This window comes from Haliotis rubra, unplaced genomic scaffold, assembly GCF_003918875.1.
Source record: "Haliotis rubra isolate DU_JTF1 unplaced genomic scaffold, ASM391887v1 Scf468, whole genome shotgun sequence".
NCBI classification, from domain to species: domain Eukaryota; kingdom Metazoa; phylum Mollusca; class Gastropoda; order Lepetellida; family Haliotidae; genus Haliotis; species Haliotis rubra.
Window position 1 is genome coordinate 677,106 of NW_025767155.1, and position 26,952 is coordinate 704,057.

The window sequence follows — 26,952 nt, forward strand, 5'->3', positions numbered from 1 at the left end:
TTTTAATGATTGAGGGCTTGACAATTTTTTTTCTTATATTTTCCAAATTGCACAAGTCACTTTCCTACTGATGCCTCACAGACCGTGTGATCCAGCCTCTGTTTAATCGGTCCTGTACTTTAAATAACCCCCTGTGAAATCACTCCACGCTTTACTTTCAAAACATCAAGCCTTCAGTAATAAATTGTCAGCAAGACAGAAATGACTTCATGTCTACTTCTCTGTCACCCTGACAACGTGTTTTTTTAACATTGTGTTTGTGACAGTTTGCCGTTATCTTATCGCCTGGTGACGTTGTCACCATCTGCAATCAGCGCCGTCTATTTGCGAGGTAAGAATACATCGTGCAGGTGCGTCGTCTCACGCATTTATATTGCAACAGTAAGGTGAGTGAAGTTCAGCCACTTTCTATATTTTAATCCAGCCTAAAATATACATCCAATGGTTTCTCGACAAGGGTAGTTCACCAATTCTTAAATACAATGGAAAACGTTCAGACTGCTTGCATGTCCATGAAATTTGTATTTTTTCTTTAAAAATGATCAAACGGCAAATTTTGCTGAATCGAACATGGGCAAACTTAGTATGCGTTGGACGATCGACTTATTCTAAATCGCAAAAATAGTAAGAATATGTTTATGTTTTGTTATTTTATGGGGATCTTGTGATTAGAATTAAAGGACAAATACAGTTATCTAAAAGTGCCATGTGAGTTAATGAGTCACCAACACAGATAACGGGAATACAACGGGCAGTGTTGCGAAGTACGTAACATTAAAAGCGAGTAATTATATTCTATGGCCAACTGGATTTCCTAATCGTAAAAATGCTACACGCCTAGAGACAGGGGGATCGCACCATGACAGGTTTGACGCATGCACTTCAAAAGATGTGATTCAGCGTATCCGAAAAATAATTAAGAATAAATATAGGGTGAAGGGAAGATTTCATAACAGGTTCATAAACGACTAAATGTGAGATGGTGATTCGGGTAAAACGACTTTCGAGAGTATTGCCCTTATATGTTTCGACCTGTGTGGGGGGCGGTGGGGTAGCCTAGTGGTTAAAGCGTTGGCTCGTCACGCCGAAGACCCGGGTTCGATTCCCCACATGGGCACAATATGTGAAGCCCATTTCCGGTGTCCCCCGCCGTGATATTGCTGGAATATTGCTAAAAGCGGCCTAAAACTATACTCACTCACTCGCATATGGGTCAAGTTTTTAATGATTGACGGTTTGCCAATTTTTTTCTTAAATTTTCCAAATTGCACAGGTCACATTTCTACTGATACAGAAATGACTTACTGTCTACTTCTCTGTCACCCTGACAACGTTTTGTTTGAACATTGTGTTCGTGACAGTTTGCCGTTATCTTATCGCCTGGTGACGTTGTCACCAACAGCAATCAGCGCCGTCTATCTGCGAGGTAAGACACCTACAGAATACATCGTGCAGGTGCGTCGTCTCACGCATTTGATTGCAACAATAAGGTGAGTGAAGTTCTGCCACTTTCTATATTTTAATCCAGCCTAAAATCATACATCCAATGGTTTCCGACAAGGGTAGTTCACCAATTCTTAAATACAATGGAAAACGTTCAGACTGCTTGCATGTCCATGAAATTTGCATTTTTTCTTTAAAAAATGATCAAACGGCAAATTTTGCTGAATCAAACATGGGCAAACTTGTTATGCGTTGGACGATCGACTTATTCTAAATCGCAAAAATAGTAAGAATATTTTTATGTTTTGTTATTCTATGGGGATCTTGTGATTAGAATTAAAGGACAAATACAGTTATCTAAAAGTGCCATGTGGGTTAATGAGTCACCAACACAGATAGCGGGAATACAACGGGCAGTGTTGCGAAGTACGTAACATTAAAAGCGAGTAATTATATTCTATGTCCAACTGGATTTCCTAATCGTAAAAATGCTACACGCCTAGAGACAGGGGATCGCACCATGACAGGTTTGACGCATGCGCTTCAAAGAATAAATATAGGGTGAAGGGAAGATTTCCCATAACAGATTCAGCGTTGAAAAACGACTACCATAGCACCTGTGTGTAACAAGGATATCTTCTTCCCCACATGTTTATCAGGTGTCCCCGCGGCTGGGCTAAAAGCGGCGTAAAACCTCAGTGGTAAGTCGACCTGCATGTGCGTGCGCGAGTGCCTGCGTCACGTCGTGGTAAGAGCATGTCACGTCGAAGGCATGGGTACAATGTGTGAAGCCCATTTCTGGTGACCCCTATTGTGATATTACTGGAATATTGCTAGAAGCATCGTAATAGTTTCTAACTCACTCTGTCCGAGCACCAGGCAGAGTAACAATAACTACCACCTGCCAGGGTAGTTTGGCAATACACGGCCCGGGATCGAAAAACCGCGCTCCAGGCACACGGTCTATAAATGATGATTAAATATGCCATGCAAGTCACCACAGATGGACAGTAGAGTTGCCTACCTTGTGAAAACGTGTGCTCATTTTGGCGTTCGACCCGTGTTTGATCTGTGCCATATATCCGTGCACCCGCCGAGATGGTGTTATTTACTAAAGCGGCATAAAATCACACCGTCCATGTGGTCGAGTTTCCCACTAATATCTGCTATTCCCTTTTCAATGCAAAACAAAAACTCAACTGTTTCGTGATTTCTGTTTCATAGCTGTTAACCAAATAATCATATTTCAATCGAAATATTTCAGTTTTTCTATAAGTAAACGTTTTGAGATATGGATGTTAATAGAATTCCAAGTGTGTATGTTTACGAGATTCTTTGAGTTAATACGGGCGTTGATTCGAGATACGTAGCTATGTATTAACGACGGGTAGGTGTACATGTAGGATCACAATACAGACTGGTTCACATCACATACAGTCGTGTTTTATCATCAAAGAAAGGTACATTTCTAAATCGTAGAATCAATTATCAGACCAAAGCACTGCGTTGTCCTAGATCAGGCCGATATTAAGAACAAATATCCCATGGAAGTGCACCTATAGCACTGATCTAGGATGGTTACAATAGAGAATTATTAATAATTTACCTACAAAGCAGTTTTTGTTTAAGATTAAGTGTATAGACTCTCCCATTTGTAGTTTTTATAAACATAACATTGAATCAATTACCCATCTATTTTTGAACAGTGAAATTCTTTAAGATATCAAGGTATCAAGTCATTGCTTTTATCCGATTTGGATATTCCGTTACAGTTCATAAAATAGAATATTTTACTTGGTATGAAAGGAAAACATAATAATCTAATTAATGCCATAATACGTCGTAAAACAAGTTATTTTCAGACACAGTAGACATTCAACCGAGTCATTTATCAGTCACGTGAAAAGGGAGATAATTAAGTATTATGACGTTACAAATTGTGATATCGACAAATTCTTCTCATTTTGGTCATCTCTACATGCACTCTTCCAGCACTATAAGGAGAGAGATGAATGCTTTTGTTTATCTTATTTCATAAAGGCAAGAATTTTATGGATGTCAACTTCCAATTTAGTGCCAGTTAACTACTGGTTTTCATTGTACATAGTGTATGACTACAGGGAGTAGTGCATTGTACATAGTCGCACAGTTGCGCCCCTACGTCGTAGGGGCAACAGGACGGTAGATTACATAGTGTAGGACAACAGGGAGTGATTCATTGTACATAGTGTAGGACAACAGGGAGTGGTCCATTGTACATAGTGTAGGACAACAGGGAGTGATCCATTGTACATAGTGTAGGACAACAGGGAAGTGGTCCATTGTACATAGTGTAGGACAACAGGGAGTGGTCCATTGTACATGGTTTAGGATAGTGATTCAGGGGAGTGGGCCATTGTACATAGTGTAGGACAACAGGGAGTGATCCATTGTACATAGTGTAGGACAACAGGGAGTGGGCCATTGTACATAGTGTAGGACAACAGGGAGTGATCCATTGTACATAGTGTAGGACAACAGGGAGTGATCCATTGTACATAGTGGACAGGATCCAACATAGTGTAGGATCCATTGTACATAGTGTAGGACAACAGGGAGTGATCCATTGTACATAGTGTAGGACAACAGGGAGTGATCCATTGTACATAGTGTAGGACAACAGGGAGTGGGTCCATTGTACATAGTGTAGGACAACAGGGAGTGGGCCATTGTACATAGTGTAGGACAACAGGGAGTGATCCATTGTACATAGTGTAGGACAACAGGGAGTGATCCATTGTACATAGTGTAGGACAACAGGGAGTGGGCCATTGTACATAGTGTAGGACAACAGGGAGTGATCCATTGTACATAGTGTAGGACAACAGGGAGTGATCCATTGTACATAGTGTAGGACAACAGGGAGTGGGCCATTGTACATAGTGTGATCCATTGTACAACAGGGAGTGATCCATTGTACATAGTGTAGGACAACAGGGAGTGGGCCATTGTACATAGTGTAGGACAACAGGGAGTGATCCATTGTACATAGTGTAGGACAACAGGGAGTGATCCATTGTACATAGTGTAGGACAACAGGGAGTGGTCCATTGTACATAGTGTAGGACAACAGGGAGTGATCCATTGTACATAGTGTAGGACAACAGGGAGTGGGCCATTGTACATAGTGTAGGACAACAGGGAGTGGTCCATTGTACATAGTGTAGGACAACAGGGAGTGATCCATTGTACATAGTGTAGGACAACAGGGAGTGATCCATTGTACATAGTGTAGGACAACAGGGAGTGATCCATTGTACATAGTGTAGGACAACAGGGACAGTGATCCATTGTACATAGTGTAGGACAACAGGGAGTGATCCATTGTACATAGTGTAGGACAACAGGGAGTGATCCATTGTACATAGTGTAGGACAACAGGGAGTGATCCATTGTACATAGTGTAGGACAACAGGGAGTGATCCATTGTACATAGTGTAGGACAACAGGGAGTGATCCATTGTACATAGTGTAGGGACAACAGGGAGTGATCCATTGTACATAGTGTAGGACAACAGGGAGTGATCCATTGTACATAGTGTAGGACAACAGGGAGTGATCCATTGTACACTGTGTAGGGCAACAGGCAGTGATCCATTGTACATAGTGTAGGACAACAGGGAGTGGTTCATTGTATATGCACGTATCACGTGACCTATCTTCATCCCCACTTCCAGTAGTGTTACCTGTCATATCAACACGACATCACGATTGTCATTTGCTATCGCTATTCATAGTCGAAAAAACACTGTCGTATTGAGTATGTTTCGGACATTATCATAATCAGTAAGGTGTACATAGAAACGTCACTGTTAACAAGTACAATTAATTCGCATATCTAAGGTACATTTTGGCCACCTGTTCCCCGAGAATCTATCATTTTATATATGTGAACCGTGAAAGAATTTAATAATAAAAATTGTATATTCTGTTTTATACTGAGTTTAGTCAACCAGACCATGGAGATACTATGTTTGCTTTTGTTAAATTTCACTTTAATTCCATTTCGACCAGCGACTGATTTATATTTCGAGTCATAAAAATATCTAACAGAGTACATCCTACATGTTATCTATCATAGATGAGGCTGCGTGTGAAGTGACCCTACAAACACAGTGACTGATAACACCTATATTACACGGCTTGTATCAGTGATACTAATAATACCGAAGCTGTTATCGACTGCCTGTTGACCCTGATCACGACCAACAAACCAACAGTGCACACTAGTGTTTGCCATTGTTCGGGTTAGTGAAATCAGAGTGAGTGGGTGAGTGAGTTTAGTTTTATGCCGCACTCAGCAATATTCCAGCTATATGGCGGCGGTCTGTAACTAATCGAGTCTGGACCAGACAATCCAGTGATCAACATCATGAACATCGATCTGCGCAATTGGGAACCGATGACATTTATCAACCAAGTCAGCGAGTCTGACCTCCCGATCACGTTAGTCGCCTCTTACGGCAAGCATGGGTTACTGAAGATCAATATTCTAATCCGGACCTTCACGGGTTTGTGGAGTCGGAGAGTGAGTGAGTATTGCTGTACACCGCACTCAGCAATATAACTGCTAAAACCACGAATGCGTGTATGTCACTGAATCTGAACTCGGCAAATCAGTGGTTGATATCAAGAGCAATGATACGATGATATGCCGTTAAGAAAGTCTTCGTATCCGTCATGTCGCCTCCTACTACGAGTATAGACTATTGGGAACCAGTTCTATCTGAGTATATCCCGACAGTCTGTAAGTAATGACGTACATGCTGGGCAAACCAGTGACTGACAGCATGAGCACCTGCCTACGCCACTGGACAATATGGCGAGACCATCAGCCACACATTGTAAGCATCCGATCTTGGCCGGATACGATATATCGTTTTTCAATAAATAGAAGCGATAAACTCATTCCACATCCAGAAGAAATCTTTGCTAAAAGAAGAGTCGTTTCAGACTGCATCGTGTATGTGTTTATGAAATACGGTTCGATCACAGTTACAACATTTAGGCCTAAACATGTATAGGAACATTTAAGAATTTGGTGCATCAGTGACAAAAACTGATGTCCGATGCAGTTCTCTATTTTGGCATTCCCGATCTTTCCAGGGCCCTTATTCTCGAAACGTTCGTAGCCCTAAGAATTCTTAACGTTGATCGTAGCCAATGTGTTACGAATGGTCTTAAGAAGTTCGTAGGGCTACGAACATTTCGAGAATAGAGGCCCTGGTGAACAATTGACTAGTCTTTGCTTGTATTTATGTCAATTACTGGATTGTCCGTTCCAGATTTGCCTGATTAATAGTCCGACGCCATACACATGTAATTTTGAGGCGTGTGGCGTTACACATACAAACATGTGCTCTTAGAATAGTCGGAATTGCACGATCGGTTGTTTAAAGTGATTTATCGCTTTTAATTACACCACAGCATGTCATCATGTCATATGATCATGTATAGAAAGCACATATGACGACACCTGTCATAGTCGACCAAAGTATACGGATAGGGACAGTGATGTACGATAACCTGAACTCTCTGAGGACTCTCGACCTACCCTGTTACGTCACACCGAACCCTGCCCTGCCCTGACCTAGTGGCAACTTATCCCTCTGACCAATTTATACATTTTCAGATGCATGGTATATTTACACTTGCTTCCTATATCATATTCTGTGCCTTTAAGGTATATGTAAATATGCTGCGCAGTATCCCTGTCATATCGGAACAGGGCTAGCACAATAACAGATTCCACACTTTGCAGGCAGGGGTAGAATCGCTTTGGGGCCCACGAGCATGTCGGAATTTTTACAGATGTGTCTAATTGATAATTTATGTAGAAATAGTTACTGTTTTTTATCTTTACTAAATACATGATCACAATAAATGCATAACCTCTCTGAGAATGTTGTGAAGGAATATCTTCCAGTCTCTATGGCGATGGAACCTTTACCAATGACCGCCAGGACACAATTTCCCACAAATATATTGGTTGTTAAACTAAGCCAACCTTGAAGTGCCATCTTGAACATATTCTATTATTTTGCCGTGATATGTCCCCAATGTGTTAAACCCATTACAAAGAATTGGTAGAATATTGACATCAACTAGCTTAAAGAGTTCAGTGAGTGAGTTTAGTTTTACGCCGCACTCAGCAATATTCCAGCTATATGGTGGCGGTCTGTAAAAAATCAATTCTGGACAAGACAATCCAGTGATCAACAGCATGAGCATCGATCTGCGTAATTGGGAACCGATGACATGTATCAACCAAGTCAGCGAGCCTGACCACCCGATCCCGTTAGTCGCCTCTTCCGACAATCATGGGTTACTGATCAATTCTAACCCGGATCTTCATGGGTAAGAGTTCAGTAGTAGAGACTAGAGATCGTATTGCAGAGGCCTGTAAAATAACACAAGTAACACTTGTTATTTTCTTAAACCATTTTTGCATATTTCGGAGTCAGAATGTCTTAAGACCATTAACTTTATAGCCTATTTGAAGACTTAACCATTCAGTCTAGTATTTCTACAGATTAAATCCAAGACTTCCAATCTTTAGTAACTGAAGAGCTGTGTATCCACCATGCATTTGCAAACATCAAGGCGCACTACTTGCCTTTGGTTTAGAAAATCCGGAAAATAAAATAAGAGCGACATAGGCGTATGGAAATGACACAGGCAGAAAGATAATACTTTTTGGCATTATCGTGTTGAAACTGGAACAACATGTGGCCATGTACATTTATAGAATATTGCTATCACAAACTGTGCAGCAATAGAGGACTATCGTTTCATATTTGTTTGTAATAATAAAACACTTGAAAATGGCATGGTTAGGACTGGTTAAACGCTGAAATATACTAGTTATAATGTAAAAGCTTCTAATAAGAATATATTCAAAATGTATATTCAGGACTTCCCACAACCGGAGCTAAACGAGTGAGTGAGTGAGTTTAGTTTTACGCCGCCTTTAGTAATATTCCAGCAATATCACGGCGGGAGACACCAGAAATGGGCTTCACACATTGTACTCATGTGGGGAATCGAACCCGGGTCTCCGGCGTAACGATCGAACGCTTTAACCACTAGGCTACCCCACCGCCCCGGAGCTAAACGAATGAGAGCTAAGGTTTTGACATTCTTCACAAGGATGAGTTTAACAAGAACGTCTGTGTCGTTGTTGTCAACCTCTAATAAATTATCACGAATGATTTTTAAAAACAATGTATTTTAAACACACGATCCTTACCTCCTTACCGTAAATATTTTAATGATTTCAAAATAAGTGTCAAAAAGAACAAATCCTATTACTCAGTCACACGAAGCCCACTGATAAAACAACTGATATAAACTCCCGGGCCAAATTGGAACCTACCTAACATATCTAAACCTTGTTGGACTACAAACAGACGTCGAAACATTGCCAACTTAAGGTCCAAAATACATCTGTTATATCCGTGTCAAGTACTTCATCATCAATGTTTCTTTCGTGTAAAGCCTCCATAAAAAATGGGTGTATACTTTCTTTCGGTCGTCAGTTTATGTTTCTTTAATAAGGAACTTCCTATGGGTTAAATGGATCTTATCAATACCTCGTTCTTTTGGGATTTTGCTTTATTCCGGTAGTATCCATATCATAACAGTCCACTTTCACATTTTCTGACTTGATGAAGGGCGGTGGTGTAGCCTAGTGGTTAAAGCGTTCGCTCGTCACGCTGAAGATCCTGGTTCGATTCCCCACATGGATTCAATGTGTAAAGCCCATTTCTGGTGTCCCCCGCTGTGATATTGCTGGAATATTGCTAAAAGCGGCGTAAAACCATACTCACTCACTTCTCTGAATTGATGAACAGAAGAATAACATTAGACTGCGCCTGTCGGGTACAAACCACGTTGTCCTCTAACTGACAAATGGCCAGGGTTGTTGGAGTCACTCCTGACCATGCTGTGCTCATGCTGATGAAGCTCTGTATCAGGTTGACCCAACTCGTGATTGTTTGCTAGAGCAGTTCAAAGTTTTCCCGTTGCGACATACTAGGTAAAGCCTATCTCCCCAGTCTCGCCCATGAGCGTCATGAAGGACCCTCTGTGTCAGGATTAATCACAACGCCTATCTTATCAAGGAGCAGATATAAAAGTGGTTTACTTTCATCGCATCATCCTTTTACACCTCAGCTGTGCCCAGTTGACAGTCGCAGAAGGTAGGGGAGTAACTCAGTATTTCATAAAGCTTTGACTATTGTGCTTGACACTTTGACTATCATACATGGAAGTTTGAGTATTGTGCCTGAAAATGTGACTGTCGTGAATGAGTCTTTAAATATTGCCACGAAATCTTTTAGATAGTACATAGACTTTGAAGATCGGTCATGAATTTTTGACTATCGTACATGGAACTCTGAACTCTGAGCATCGTATTTGGAAGCTTGGAATTGTACATGAAGCTTTGACAATTGTACATGAAGCTTTGACAGTTGTACCTGAATATTTGACAATTGTACTCGAATCTTTGACAATTATACTTTACACTTTGACTCTTGTGCATGAAGCTTTAATATCTTACATCAATCAATACGACAATACAACGAAGTATTGTGAGATATTTATAATGAAACATTGAACAATGAGTAGTGAGGATTGGCGTGTCTTGCTCGTATTCGAGTAACGAAGACATGCTGACATACGACACGGGTTCCTATACTGTATGACCGTTGTACCCGGACAGTGTGCAATCTGGTCCAGGGCCCCGTTTTACAAAGCTCTCGTAGCGCTAAGACTATCGTAAGTCAATGTTACAGAATAGGAAGTACGAATGCTACGAGAAAAGTTACGAGATCTTAGGCTTACGAGAGCTTTGTGAAACTGGGCCCAGGTTTGACCAAAGGACAGTGCGTCATATCCGTCAGTTCGTTATACACGGCTTGCTATAAACGTAGTCAACTGTATGTCCATATCGCTGGATATGTGGCTGTCTTTACAAGGTCGGTGTAGTTGTTATCAGGTGGGCTCCTCCACAACGTTTGACATCTTGCTGTATCTTGTACTACTGATGTCGTAGGTACTATCTAACAGTCTTGTGATCCGTCATGTGATAGCGTCTCGTTCGTTGATTGGACATATTGTGTAACAGCTGTGTGTAGGAAACCAGCGAGAAGTAGTTTGACTCCATTTGTGACAACGTTCCGATTAGGAATAAATGCCTTCAACAAACCATAGACCAATACAGAAACCTAATAGTCTGCCACATACCCACTTGGTCCTTCCAATCTGTCAGTGCCATGGCTTTGATGTTTGTGGAGAAAATCGCCTGTCTAGAGTTTGACCCACAGTCGACAATCGAACCCAAGGACATTGAGACATGAACTAAGTTTCATGCAGGTCGTTCCGCCACTTCAATAATATTGAATAGTCAGCTGAGGATTATAATTCTACTTGAAGGCAATACACTGCGCAGGTCAAAATACAGGTGAAATTACGAGTTGTTCTGGGTCCAGGGCCCTGTTCCTCAAAGCGATCGTAGCACAACGACAGTCGTAAGTCTATGTTAAAGTATGGGAGGTACGATCATCTTAGCGCTACGATCGCTTTGAGGAAACGGGCCCCTGGTCGGCATTTTGACTACTGGGAGTTTCTTGGGCTTCTGTCCTGACCATCACTGAAGCCCTTATTGCAGTCTCCTTAGGGAAGTGACTTCCTTCGAAATAAACCTCTGTTCACTTAGCAGTCAATGGGTACCCGATTGGAAAAGACGGTTACTGCATGTTTGTATGATTCACGGGGAGCTGAGAATGAAAATCCAATTAACACTGATCCTTAAACCTGGGTAATGATAATGAGCAATAACATGTGTCAAATTTGGCGCATTATGTATGAACTTCAAGCCACAAATATGAGGACTAATTATTTTCCGAAGTATTATTGGGAGTAATTTTTTAAAACTACATTAACACACACATACGCACGCATGCACACACTTCGATTTTAAGAATGATATGCTGCAATATTTTTTGTTCCTAGACGTTTTGTTCTTGTCAACAGATCCCAGACACAACAGCCACAATGAAGTTCCTCTGCGCATATCTGGCCCTGGTCTTGCTGGCCTTTGCTATTGTAGGTGAGTAATGTAGCCAGGCAGATGCAGATTGGGACATACAAACGTTTTGTGCCGCTGCGTTGAATGTATGGGTAAGGCAAGTAGAATCTGGACACACGACACATAATCCAAAACACGAGCGCACAAGTTAGTCATACCATATACACAGTAAGAACTCACACAGTATCCACTATAGTCATCACACCCTGCACAGGTAAATCGTTCATTTGGTTCAGTTTTGCGGCGACAGATTACTAAGACATGGGAACACACACGGTTGCTTATCACACGTTACACGCATGAGTAAGTCACACAATACACCAGTATAAAATACCTTAGTTAGTCACACATTACACATATTGGTGAGTCACACATTATACATATTGGTAAGTCACACATTACACACATATTGGTAAGTCACACACACATTACACATTGGTGGTAAGTCACACATTACACATATTGGTAAGTCACACATTACACACATTTGGTACACATATTGGTAAGTCACATTACACATATTGGTAAGTCACACATTACACACATATTGGTAAGTCAAGTCACACATTACACATATTGGTAAGTCACACATTACACATATTGGTAAGTCACACATTACACATACATATTGGTAAGTCACACATTACACATATTGGTAAGTCACACATTACACATATTGGTAAGTCACACATTACACATATTGGTAAGTCACACATTACACATATTGGTACATCACACATTATTTGGTAAGTCACACATTAAGTCACACATACACATATTGGTAAGTCACACATATTGGTAAGTCACACATTACACATATTGGTAAGTCACATTACACATATTGGTAAGTCACACATTTGGTAAGTCACATATTACACATATTGGTAAGTCACACATTACACATATTGGTAAGTCACACATTACACATATTGGTAAGTCACACATTACACATATTGGTAAGTCACACATTACACATATTGGTAAGTCACACATTACACATATTGGTAAGTCACACATTATACATATTGGTAAGTCACACATTACACATATTGGTAAGTCACACATTACACATATTGGTAAGTCACACATTACACATATTGGTAAGTCACACATTACACATATTGGTAAGTCACACATTACACATATTGGTAAGTCACATTATTACACATATATTGGTAACACATTACACATATTGGTAACACACATTACACATATTGGTAAGTCACACATTACACATATTGGTAAGTCACACATTACACATATTGGTAAGTCACACATATTTGGTAAGTCACATACACATTTGGTAAGTCACACATTACACATTACACATATTGGTAAGTCACACACACACACATTGGTAAGTCACACACATATTGGTAAGTCACACATTACACATATTGGTAAGTCACACATTACACATATTGGTAAGTCAAACATTACACATATTGGTAAGTCACACATTACACATATTGGTAAGTCACACACTACACATATTGGTAACTCACACTTTACACACACGAATAAGTGACACATTACAAACATGTGTAAATCACAGTTTAAACACATGGGTAAGTTATACATTAAACACATGGGTAAGTTATACATTAAACACATTGGTAAATGAAAGTTTAAGCACATCCACAGTTACGCATTTCAGATATGGGTACATCGCAGTTTAAGCACATACACCGTCACACATTACACACAGGGATAAGTCACACTTTACACACATAAGTTAGTGACACACTGCACACAGGTAGTTCTTACTTCACACACAAGGGCAAGCCAAAAAGTTCAAAACTGGAATATATAAGATATTTTGTAGTGCGTAAAAAATGGAAAATACCCGTGATTGTTTAGGCGTGATTATGGTTGAATTGTAGTAAATCGTTCAGCTGGTCCTGGCGCGAGATTTACAGTTGTGTAGTCGCAACCTGATTTTAAAGGAGATTTCTTATGGGTATATCCATTTACTTGTAGAAAAGCATATTACGTAAATGAAGGAAAGAATGATAATCCTTCATATCCATTATTTTCATATTTGCCAGTGAGTGAATTTTACATTTACGCTGGTCAGACTAACATCGATAAATTTTATGTGTCCATTGTCGTGTCCTACATTGCGTCCACCGTCCACAATAGGTACCACACACGCTGCTACACCAGACCCAAGTGAGGGCACGACCGACGGATCATCGCCATCATCATCATCATCATCATCATCGGCGTCGTCGTCGTCGTCGTCGTCGTCGTCGTCGTCATCATCACCATCATCCACACGATCTTCGACCGAATCGACGAGAGGATCAACGGCATCCGGTGCGACCGGAACTAGTACACAAGAGTCTTCAGAAGCGTCTTCACCAGCGTCTCCACCGGCGTCTTCTCCAGCGTCTCCACCATCTACAACAGGCGCGGTAGGAACACCACCATAGTCTAGTACACCTTGTCATGACTCGTGAAGATCCGGATTAGAATTGATCTTCAGTAACCCATGCTTGTCGGAAGAGGCGATTATCGGGATCGGGTGGTCAGGCTCGCTGACCTGGTTGACACATGTCATCGTATCCAATTTGCGCAGATCGATGCTCATGCTGTTGATCACTGGATTGTCTTGTCCAGACTCGATTATTTACGTACTGCCACCATGTCGCTGGAATATTGCTGAGAGCGGCGTTAAACAAACAAACAACACCTTGTCGTGATTCTGACGATGGATAGTTTACAAGCCAAATGACTTTAAACCCATCTCACTCCAGCTTTTTAGAAATATTGGAGTTGCGACATTCTTAGAAATGAGGGATATGGCCATGTTATAAGCAGCGTCTGCATTTTGTGTCCTGATTGTAGTGAGTGACATGGGTTTTGACAGTATTGCATTTATATCCCGAGGTGCCTGCTTAATATGGGAAGAAAACCGGCAGACCCAACAGTCACGCATTCTATTAACTATGTGGCACGTGTGTGTGAGTGAATGAGTGAGTGAGTGAGTGAGTAAGAGGGTAAACAGATGAGTGACTGAGATTGTGTGTCTCTTTTAGGAATATTCCCAAATTATTCTGACGGGACACCAGAAATAGGCTTAGACATTTGTACCCATGTTGAGTCCTCGCCGTGACGATCGAACGCTTTAACACTTGAGCTACCCCTCTCGCCTCGAGATGTAACAGAGGACATCCAGAAGATATTGTAAGATAGGAAATCAAAGGGAACAGTTATGTACATTCACCTTTTGTTTCAGGCTGTCAAGACTGTTCCCAGCATGCTGTTCGGCTTCCTGTTCCTCGTGATCGCAAAGCTCCTGTAGGCGCGTCACGTGACCAGGACAACCAATCTCATTCATGTACATAAGACAACTCATTCTGTATGGCAACTTCCTGTATGTACTTCCTGTGACTGTAGGCCGTCGTCGACGATGTTGCTGGGCCTTTTGACTCTCCCACTGTGATGATGGGCCCCGTCATTGACACAGCTTGCTGCACATGAGAGGGCTGGCACTTCTCCTGCATTGTAAAGACTATAACTTGTTCTTAACACGCGTCTAGTGGCTTTCTGCTTACATAAATACGATACAATCGTGTGCTTTGTTGTGAAGAGCGTCTGTTGATATCAGGTTCTGATTGTGTATAAAGTCACAACTGAATGTTAGAATGAACCTAATGTACTGTTTCTTGGGTTATCGAGTGTTGAGGCCTCGTTGTAGTGGCGTATGCTACTCTGTAAGTCATGGGTGTGTTTCGAAAAGTCCTTTGTGCAGTTGTTGAATTTGTTAAACAATAAACATATGAATGTACAAATGTCCACACACTTGTGTTTATTGTGTGGAAACAACCGATGTTCCAGCAACTTCGTCCCGCTCGGGATCTAACCAGTCTTAACAGAACTGTCCTAATTTCTATCCAAACTGTCATGTATCTTGACAAGGTCCGCCTAGTTTCGGGTCGAATCCATTTTTCCTCCAAATTAGATCCTTGGTTGTCTGCGCCATGTTCGGGCGCACGTTGGGTTCAAAGAATGAGTCGAGGGTCCACGACTTGTGTAGTGTACCAGGCTGACAGCTGGTAATAGTATTACAAACAACAACAGAACTCACAAGTCACTCAAGTCACAGACGTTCACTCAGCGACGCTTTGCTCTGGATAACCAGTTCCTCCCACGACGGCAGCGTTCTGGGACCATTTGCACAGAGTAATCTTAGTTACAATCAATCTTAGGCCCCTACAATCAACTTTACAATCATACAATTACCTTTCTTCACTTGCACAACGCCATTTTGTCCCAGACTACAACGAAATTTGCTACTAAGACTGGTCCGGACCAATTGTAATTTTCTGTAGTAGCTTACAATGATATTAGCCTACAATCGCTTTGTGCAAGGTGATGGCGACTGTAGCCGAAGCCTAAGATCGCGGATTTGTAATAATTGTAGCGCTAAGATTGTTCTGTGTAAGTGGGCCCTGGACTCCCGAGGTTTCAGTCTACCAAGTGAGACGTGAACATATGATATATTTTACACTTATAGTAACTCCGAATGCAGTTTGCAATGGTCGTATTTTCATGACATATGTAACGACAAGCGGAATGACCAGAGGTCATAACCCAAAACTGACAGAAGCGCCCGTACAATATCACATAAATAGCTTTTGTATTATTTGGCATTTATACTACCACAACCAATAGATTTAAACAGATTTAAAGCTGGCAAATATCTAATTCACATAATAAAAGCCAAAAGGTACAAGTTTAATGCGTAAACCAGCATGTGGTGTCGTACAATGTCAAGCGACAGACTGTATGAAGAAGGAATAGCTTTTCCAGTGCTACAACTATAACCAGTGACACAGTCGACTTGCATTAAACACCACATACCAATACGTTTACTGTGCGGGAAGGCCGACCGGCGGGAATAAGAGACTGTCAGGTGAAAACTGTCTTGGAATAGTTTTATCAAAACATCTGATATTCATGCCTATCGCTGACCACACGTCCCCAGACGCACCCCCACAACATTCACACCCACACACACACACACACACACACACACACACACACACACACACACACACATATACATCTATACGCAAGCAAAGAAAAATCACAAACCACAACACATGAAAATGAAAACAAAACACACGAACAAGAAACAACTAAAAATGGTAAAATAATTTCAAGACCATGCCAGGTGGAATATATGGTCAAACGTAGTGCAACCAGAAGCATGATTAAAATTGTAACATTTCCAATCACTTTAAATGTTAATCTGCATCGGCACGGATTGGACGGTATTAAATCAATAAGATTATAGTCTGAGATCATAAAAATATAATGAATAGCCTTCCCTTTAATATCATTAATGACCTTAGCACTTTACGAAAAGGAAAGTTCTTCCATTTAGAAATGATTGCTATCGACAAAACAACAATACAGATGTGGATGTTCAACTGACTTGGCGAAATGTCATCAAGAAAAGTGGAGCAGTATTTTATGGATAGGAATTAACATTTCCACAAGGTACAAAACATCTGAAAAGTATCACAGTCTCTAAAAATCAATGCTTCGTTAAGGACGTAGACGTAGAGATCACACGTTAACGTTGCTGAATTTGAGGGACCAAAGTATTTGATCATCAGGATCCATACACTTAGCAAATACCCTATGTCCCCATACACTGTCACACATATCCTGGGTCCCCCGTGTACCTGATTCCCACACACTGTCACACATATTCTGGGTCCACCGTGTATCTGATGACCACACACACTGTCACACATATCCTGGGTCCCCCGTGTACCTGATGTCCACACACACTGTCACACATATTCTGGGTCCCCCGTGTACCACACACTGTCACACACACACTGTAACCCATATCCTGGGTCCACACACTGTAACACTGATCCTCCCCCTGACACACCTGTCACACATATCCTGGGTCCCCCGTGTACCTGATGTCCCCTCACACTGTCACACATATCCTTGGTCCCCCGTGTACCTGATGTCCCCACACACTGTCACACATACCCTGGGTCCCCCGTGTACCTGATGTCCCCTCACACTGCCACACATATCCTGGGTCCCTCGTGTACCTGTTGTCCCCACACACTGTCACACATATCCTGGGTCTCCCGTGTACCTGATGTATACACACTGTCACACATATTCTGGGTCCCCCGAGTATCTGATGTCCCCACACACTGTCACACATATCCTGGGTCCCCCGTGTACCTGATGTCCCCACACACTGTCACACATATCCTGGGTCCCTCGTGTACCTGATGTCCCCACACACTGTCACACATATCCTGGGTCTCCCCTGTACCTGATGTATACACACTGTCACACATATCCCGGGTCCCCCGAGTATCTGATGTCCCCACAGACTGTCATACATATCCTGGGTCCCGCCTGTACCTGATGTCCCCACACCTGGGTCACACATGTCACATGTATGTCACACATGGGTCCCCGTGTATCTGATGTCCCCACACTGTACACACATATCCTGGGTCCCCTGTGTATCTGATGTCCCCACATACTGTCACACATATCCTGGGTCCCCCGTGTACCTGATGTCCACACACACTGGCACACATATCCTGGGTCCCTCGTGTACCTGTTGTCAACACACACCGTCACACATATCCTGGGTCCCCCGAGTACCTGTTGTCCACACACACTGTCACACATATCCTGGGTCCCCGAGTACCTGATGTCCCCACACACTGTCACACATATCCTGGGTCCCTCGTGTACCTGTTGTCCCCACACACTGTCACACATATCCTGGGTCTCCCCTGTACCTGATGTATACACACTGTCACACATATTCTGGGTCCCCCGTGTACCTGATGTCCCCACACACTGTCACACATATCCTGGGTCCCCTGTGTATCTGATGTCCACATACTGTCACACATATCCTGGGTCCCCCGTGTACCTGATGTCCACACACACCGTCACACATATCCTGGGTCCCTCGTGTACCTGCTGTTCACATACACCATCACACATATCCTGGGCCCCCCGAGTACCTGTTGTCCCCACACACCGTCACACATATCCTGGGTCCCCGTGTACCTGTTGTCCACACACACTGTCACACATATCCTGGGTCCCCGAGTACCTGATGTCCCTACACACTGTCACACATATCCTGGGTCCCCCGAGTACCTGATGTCCCTACACACTGTCACACATATCCTGGGTCCCCCGAGTACCTGATGTCCCCACACACTGTCACACATATCCTGGGTCCCCCGAGTACCCGATGTCCACACACACTGTCACACATATCCCGGGTCCCCCGACTACCTGATGTCCCCACACACTTTCACACATATCCTGGGTCCCCCGTGTATCTGATGTCCACACACACTGTCACACATATCCTTGGTCCCCCGAGTACCTGATGTCCCCGCACACTGTCACACATACCCTGGGTCCCTCGTGTACCTGATGTCCCCACACACTTTCACACATATCCTGGGTCCCCCGTGTACCTGATGTCCCCACACACTGTCACACATATCCTTGGTCCCCCGTGTACCTGATGTCCCTACACGCTGTCACACATATACTAGGTCCCCCGTGTATCTGATGTCCCCACACGCTGTCACACATATCCTAGGTCCCCCGAGTACCTGATGTCCCCACCCACTGTCACACATATCCTGAGTCCACTTTGTACTGATATCCCCACACACTGTCACACATATCCTGGGTCCCCTGTGTACTTGATGTCCCCACACACTGTCACACATATCCTGGGTCCCCCGAGTACCTGACGCGCACCGCCACCTGGAGTGACGCGTATTGATCACTGACACAGTCGCTCCCCTCAGTCATACGTCCTCGGCGCTACGTGAATTGGGCGACACAAAATCGTGGAAGAGTAAGGAGGAAGAGTGAAGATTTCGGTGTCACGTAGTTTATAGCTGTGATAAGGAGCACTGACGATATATGTTTTGACAAGCGATTGAAGAAATCAGGTGAGTGTATTCTCATGACAGCTGTTAGGAACACCACGATACAATATCTGTATTGTCATGTAGGATTTATGTAATTATATAGATATTACTTACATTCTGCACAGGGCAGAAAATGTCACACCTGTGTTTAGCCAGTGTATGTATGACCTGTTTCTTTCTCATGAATGCAGCATATCTTAAATATTTGATTTATCACAAGTATTTTTCCTAGATATTTCATATGATTTATCACTTGGCGCGATATGTCCAGGATCTACTGAGAGTTTCATTTTCATGTTGATATACTATTTATCACATGTTACCCAATGCAATGCCCTAGACCTACGGAAAGTTTCATGTTGATATACTATTGATCACATGTTACCCAATGCAATGTCCTAGACCTACGGAAAGTTTCATGTTGATATGCTATTTATCACATGTTACCAAATGCAATGTCCTAGACCTACGGAAAGTTTCATGTTGAGATACTATTTATCACTTGTTACCCAATGCAATACCCTAGACCTACGGAAAGTTTCATGTTGATATACTATTGATCACATGTTGCCCAATGCAATACCCTAGACCTACGGAAAGTTTCATGTTGATATGCTATTTATCACATGTTACCAAATGCAATGTCCTAGACCTACGGAAAGTTTCATGTTGAGATACTATTTATCACTTGTTACCCAATGCAATACCCTAGACCTACGGAAAGTTTCATGTTGATATACTATTGATCACATGTTGCCCAATGCAATGTCATTGACCTACGGAAAGTGTCATGTTGATATACTATTTATCATTTGGTACACAATGCAATGCCCTAGACCTACGGAAAGTTTCATGTTGATATACTATTTATCACATGTTACCAAATGCAATGTCCTAGAACTACGGAAAGTTTCATGTTGATATACTATTTATCACTTGGAACACAATGCAATGTCCTAGACCTACGGAGAGACTAAAGGGAAATTTGGTTATAAGGTGGTACGTTATGTCATATCCTAGACTTTCGGTGAGTCTAACGGTAATTTGACTTATCATCTGGAACACAATGTCATGTGTTAGATCTACAAATATCATGTGACTTATCACCTGAAACACTTTGTGATGTCCTAGATGGAGAATCTAGTGTTTATAAGATGTATCCCCTAGTACACAAGGTCGTGTCGTGTGGCCTTTGGAAATGTGACAAGCCTTGGGGAAACTCCAGTGATGAAGAACCTGCAGATGTTTAACACCAAACGTAAAGATATGAGCATAACACTAGGGAGAAGCCTGGAACACCACGGAGATCCTGGACCACGGCCAACGTCTGTGAACTCGTATCGTCAGAACTTCTTATGATGAGAATCCGTCATATCATGATGGCCGAACGCCGAATGACTGACCGTCATGTTTCTAGTTCAGTAGGCATTACGCAGTAAATACCATGGCATAGAAATTCGGGCAGAGAAGGTGTCATCTCGTAGGGTTCCAAACCTGACGACATTTGATGAAAGACCCTGGATGAATTCCCGTGAGAATCCAGCTTGGTTTGAAGTTCTGGATGAAAACTGTATCCACGTCTTCCAGCCGGAGACGAAAGACTATCAAAACAGTTGGAACATCCCCACTGGCATACAAGTCACAGAATGTCCCATCAGTTGGAAAGGTCATGGCCTCCGTCCTCTGGGATGTCTATAGTCTCTTTCACAGTCCCTTAACCGCAACCCTTCTGCCCACGCCTCTCTGCAATGCTAAATCCCTAAATGAAGCAAGTCCAGATTTCCCCAGGTTCAAAATCTCCCTTCTCACTGAGACTTCTTTTCAATTTAAAAGGATTTTTTTGTTTCTATCAAAATTATATTCAGAGACTAAGTGTTAGTCTAGGGTGTCTTCCCCAAAGACCAACAGTAAATGGAACAGACCAGTGATTAAGACTAAAGCACGTCTGAAGCTGCTGAAATGTGCGATGTTCAATCAGTACAATGTGCAGGCACATATTAGTTGTTGCCCGGCTACAATCCACGAGTGTGGCTTCACCACTGTGCATTTCATTCTATGCGAGGCTCAGAACTTATCCGTCTACCCTTCAGTCCACATACCTCCACATAACGACAGTTGACATCTCTAAACATGCAGTAAGTGAAACGGATACTGGTAGTTAACGGTTACAATAGACAGTAGAATGATGATCATTTTATGGATATACAACCTCTGCGAAATTATCATTATTTTTCATCACCTTCTAAACTGCCCATCAAAGAAGACAATGGACAGTAGTTGAGGCTTCATGTACACACGATTGATGGCTAATATACTAAGTACTAATACTTATGTCTTTTCACTTTGTATGTGTGTCGATTTTTATGTAAGAGTATGTAACAACCTCACCCAAACTCAGTTTAGGCTTCAACTTTCTTTATTTTCTCAACGGCTCCACAACCTGATCTAGCTGTTAGTCTCGGCGACAGTGTCCGCCTGCCGCCATGCCGTGCATCATGTAACAACTAGGACAAATTGTACCAATCCCACACCTTTCCATATGTTCAATAACGAAGATTGTTTCAGTATTCACATAAACAATTCAAACTGGTGTAAATCATTGGAAACCGATAGAGTATTTGTAGTTTATGAAGTTGGCTGAATCGATACATTCCGTAAGGATTTCTTTTAAGTTTTGTAAAGAAATTCGATTAGGATAACAGGTAGCAACTACCGGATCGGTCTCAGGGCCAACTGTGCAGTGTTCTCAGCAAGTTGCATCAATAGCGCGCCCACCATAATCCAGTGTATTACGTCTCCTTTCATGTATTCATCATACAGATAGCCTACATTGTGTGATCGAGCATCCTCATAGGCCTATTTTATTGAGATTAATAATATAATGGACTTAACGCACCATATAATCGGGGATGATCTAAATTTGTAGCCACTTGAAAATAATTGATGATCATTAAATCAGAAATAACAAAGGAATAGACCTGCACGAGACTATCGAACATAATCACTCCTAACTGCGGAGAACTTCAGTGGTCTAAAGAAACAAATGTTCCAGTCGAAATTGAAATTAATTTAAATAGTATAATATTTATAAATAGAACAACTTTGTTTAATTACTGAAAAATGTCTGTTCTACTGTTAAAACTAGTCTCCTCAATGAGAGGAAACAGGGCAAGTTGTTTCCGCTGAATAAACACTTCTTTGGAATCATAGGACCGGGGTGGCCCAAGTCTTAAAATTATAGTGATATTAAGAGTTTGGATGGAAGGAAAATGCAAGTTAAAAATAAAACTGTTCCAGGAATAATACGGTCTATGTTCATTGTCAACAAAATAACAGAATAAACATTAAATTCATTCACCGGTGGAAGGTGTCTATTATCTATGCATTGCCGCTGAACCGAAGGCCCATTGACTTAGATGATATGGTTCCTCGTTGCTTGCAATATCGGTCACTAGATTGTCTGGTTCAAACTCAATTATTTACAGTCCGTCTTTGTATAGCAAGAATATTGTGGAGTGTTGCTTTAAACAAACATACAAACACAGACAAACAACATACAAACACATACAAACAAATATACACACACAGACAAACAAACATACAAACACAGACAAACAAACATACAAACACAGACAAACAAACATACAAACACAGACAAACATACACACACAGACAAACATACACACACAGACAAACAAACATACACACATACAGACACATACATAGTTAGTTGCCGCATTTAGACTGATGCAGACTGGATACGTTATGGCTGAATAATGCGACACTGTACTTAAAGGTTTCCACAGAATCACCAGCAGCTGTTTAACACAGTTTAACTACAAAGTCATGTTCGATACCAGCTGGCTGTGTGTTATATTTTCACCTTTATCTCTTAATTCGCCAAGGCGGATCATCCAATGGGCGATCCCGTTGAAACCTATCACAGTGACAAGTCGCCCATCACCTTCCAGAATAATCTGGAGCTATTGTACCAGATACATTGATTGTGGCTTTTTTCTACTTTATTAAACAAGTCAGTGATTTCAATCAGCCCAGCAGGCGAAAACAATACACAGTAGTGGAGCCCGGATGCTGCGGCAGTTAGAGGCAGATTGTCGTTACTGGAACACCTAGGGGGCGAGGATGGCCAGGTGGCGCAGCGAGGGGATGGGCTGAGATTACAATGACGTTTGTAGTCTTGTGACAATGCAACAGGCGCAGTAGACAACGACACAGCCGAATTTGTATAGTGTACCATATCTATGTATGGAGTTGCGTTCAGAGCGTATCAAAGATACCTGTTGTTTCTCTGAAACAGTCTAATCTAGCGTGCACTTGAGAATTGTACACAGTATGTGATGCCCATGAGCTGTACTTACGGTCTGTGATATGCCTACAATGTATCAAGTTGAAATGAGATGAGGTGCATGAAGCGAGGACAAATAATCTCTCTCTGTGCCTGTTCTCTGTGCGTGCATGTGTGTGTGCGTGCGTGCGTGCGCGCGCGTGTGTGTACGTTTTCAGTGTTCAAGCGTGTGGCTGCTTATAGTAGCCCGGACTGGTGCCATATTTATCATGTTAGCTGTCAGAGATGCTGTAGTTAAACACGAATACCCATGTCACACACAGAATACCGAACCCACTCTTCTTTCCTTCATTGTCTTCATGCCGAGCTCCAGGCAGTGTTTCAGAAACACATTAACTGCTATCTTTGATCTTTGGTGACGCGACCAGGATCGAACCAAAGACTACGCTTTCCAGTCAGACGCACTGTCCACTACACCACGGATTCAGTCGATTTTCACAGCTGGCGTTTCGATTTCAATGATTTTAATAATTCATGTGTAACTAAGGTCGTAAGGGCAGGTGGGCTCGCTGATGAGATACTGTCAGATAAACACTGACGCATCTACATTATGACATTGTTCGGATACATATACTATGCAAACCTTGCTAAGGATAACCTCTTTAAAAGAATATACCGTAACGTCTAATCATGTACATCTGGTGAAATAAGCAGAGACTAATTCTTGAGGACATGTTTAATGAACAAAGTCTGTTGTCGTGTGACTCACGATGCCAACACATACCACGTGACCAATATTCAATCAGATCATCTCCTCAAAATGAGAGTATCTGACCAAAAAACAGATCTCTTGCCCAACAAAAACAAAACAAAATAACATTCAATAACGCGTATCGGATCCACGTAAAGTATGACACCGTCATCTCATGCTCACAATAAGTGTCTGAATGGTTGTAAAGGGAACATTGTTCTACTCTTCAAACAGAGTATACCCCCCATACGTGTCATGACAGTCAGAGGACAACCTGCAGCTTGTTCTGGAGGTCTTGTACAATATCATCACCATGTCCTGCTTTAGTAAATGAAGATAGGTTTTCCAGCTCTACTGATCCCATCCCAGATACTGATTCAGATCCAGTCCTCTTAGTCATGTTCCGTTACGTTGGGATTCTGAAATCTTCACCCCACTATGATGTATGAAGTCTCGTTTGTATCTCGATTGACCAGGGAACACACTGGAGACCAGTCCCGATTTGTCAAATTGACAGGGTCTTCATCATCACTCCAAACTTGCCTGCCTGTGATGTTGGGTTAGTGGGATGCGAATGTATGCCTCCCTAGTGTCGTTCAGCCGGTCATTTCTCAGAGTGGTAGCGGCCATGGAGTAATGACGTCTAAGTGCAATCATAAGGAGTCCTGGAAGGGACATTGTCGCTATGTCGCATGGAGGAATAGAAAGATACTATTCAAAACGCGACATGCGACATCGCGACAATGCGACAAATGGGCGAAATGTCGCGTTGTCGCATTGTCGCGCCTTGGTTAATTTTGCCTCATTTTGCTTGTTTTTGAGAGGGCGACAACGCAACAATGCGACAACACGACAATGGCCCTTCTCGGATTCCATACAATCAGGATTAACTTGAACGCTGTCGACCATCTGCATATCGCTGGTAGCTGATCTGATAACCATCCTCTGTCCTGCTGACCACCCTACAGCATGGCCTTGTGTTGTTCAAGGTTCAAGCCTGTGGGTCTGCCGAATTCTTCGTCGTCAAACGACTGAGGGCACAATTGTATTCAGTTGTAGCAATCCTCAGTTGCAAATATTGTGGTGCTTTCTGATAAGGAAGCGCAACAATTCTGACATTATATATCTCCAAACATAAATGTGAGCACGCCTCTGTATCTGTATCGTCAAAGGCTGAAGTTCACTTACATGTTGCAGTCTTCAGCACTCTGATGATGATGTGTAACAGAGGTATCGCGTCTCAAATCAGTAATGACGAATACTTGTTGGGGGTTCAGGGGATTTATTGTCTGTACAGTCCGGGGTATGATGATCCCTCACAGCAGATGGGGTGATAAAATACCCTAAAACCAAATATGAACATAAGGTTAAATCACTGGTTTACAGATATGTCATTACGTTATCACATTTTCTGTATAACAGCACTTTATGCTACTTTATATGCGTACATATCTGAGTATATGTTACATAGTACAATAATACATAATAAATTCCAGGGTTCGGATAAAAAAGGTTCATAGCGCTACGACATTCGTAGGAATATGATAAGCAATAGAGTTACGACAGGTCGTAATGTTACGAACGTTTTATGGATCGAACAGTTTGCTAAGTGCAATGTATATTACACACTCGCGCGCAAGCACTCACTCACTCACGCACGCACAGACACACACCAGCAGCAATATATACCTAATAAACGTACACGACTGTTTATTGGCATTCTAATGTCAGGGTGATTGGGCTGATTCGAGACCCAAATGCAGAAATTATCATGACTTTAAGGACCACGTCCCATTCAAAAAAGGCGGTGATCTTAAAACTATGATCATTCAACTGTCTCGTTTTGAAGTACATGTATTTTATATTAACAGTATAACACAGATAAAGGGTTTTACACGAAACCAGACCAGTATCATATCGCTGTCATCCCTCGGTTTGGTCCAAATTCGATAACGCACATACCGCATACATATAGCTGGAATATTAGTATGTTCAGGGTTACACAAACAAAAAAACAAGTCACAAGTCACTATCCAGCTGTATTTGAAGCAGTTTTCAAGTTGTCGGCGTTTATATAATAATAATAATAACAACAATGTATTTATAAAGCGCCTAATATCCACCATAGAGATGCTCAGTGGCGCTGTGACAACATTGGGGAAGGCAATAGTTCATATAACTTTACAGAAAGGCAGCAGTGAATAGATGGGTCTTTAGCAGAGATTTAAAAGTTTCTTTCGATGAAGTGTTCCTGATTTCCTTTGGAAGAGAGTTCCACAGTTGAGGGCTGGCACAGGAGAAGGCTCGGTCAGACAGTTGGTTCGGAGATCTGTGTTGGGTTAGGAGAGAGCCA

General features: G+C 42.1%; 2 protein-coding genes across 6 annotated transcripts in view; both read left to right on the forward strand.

Annotated features, from left to right (window-relative positions):
* The first annotated feature begins 318 nt into the window (after positions 1–318).
* On the forward strand, positions 319–15,376 carry LOC124290526 (cell wall integrity and stress response component 1-like). 3 transcript variants are annotated; one of them, XM_046727273.1, is made up of 4 exons: positions 319–386; positions 11,521–11,596; positions 13,718–13,992; positions 14,817–15,376. In XM_046727273.1, exons 2-4 carry the CDS (start codon positions 11,542–11,544, stop codon positions 14,880–14,882), a joined length of 396 nt encoding a protein of 131 aa, XP_046583229.1. In that variant the 5' UTR covers positions 319–386; positions 11,521–11,541; the 3' UTR covers positions 14,883–15,376. The 3 variants fall into 3 exon arrangements, with proteins under 3 accessions (XP_046583229.1, XP_046583230.1, XP_046583228.1); XM_046727274.1 differs by lacking the exon at positions 319–386 and adding an exon at positions 1,426–1,490; XM_046727272.1 differs by lacking the exon at positions 319–386 and adding an exon at positions 9,599–9,683.
* Positions 15,377–19,382: 4,006 nt separating this feature from the next.
* LOC124290514 overlaps positions 19,383–26,952 on the forward strand; it is a 39,639-nt gene continuing 32,069 nt past the window's right edge. For all 3 annotated transcript variants that reach the window (XM_046727257.1, XM_046727256.1, XM_046727258.1), the window contains exon 1: positions 19,383–19,563. The gene's annotated coding sequence lies outside the window, so the exon portion shown is untranslated. The remainder of the gene's footprint in view (positions 19,564–26,952) is intronic.

Excerpts from the sequence above, each read along its gene's own strand:
- LOC124290526 (XM_046727273.1), top strand. The coding sequence starts at position 11,542 with ATGAAGTTCCTCTGCGCATATCTGGCCCTGGTCTTGCTGGCCTTTGCT. Across the intron at positions 11,597-13,717 it reads GCTGGCCTTTGCTATTGTAG|GTACCACACACGCTGCTACA; the intron begins GTGAGTAATGTA and ends CGTCCACAATAG. Across the intron at positions 13,993-14,816 it reads CACCATCTACAACAGGCGCG|GCTGTCAAGACTGTTCCCAG; the intron begins GTAGGAACACCA and ends CTTTTGTTTCAG.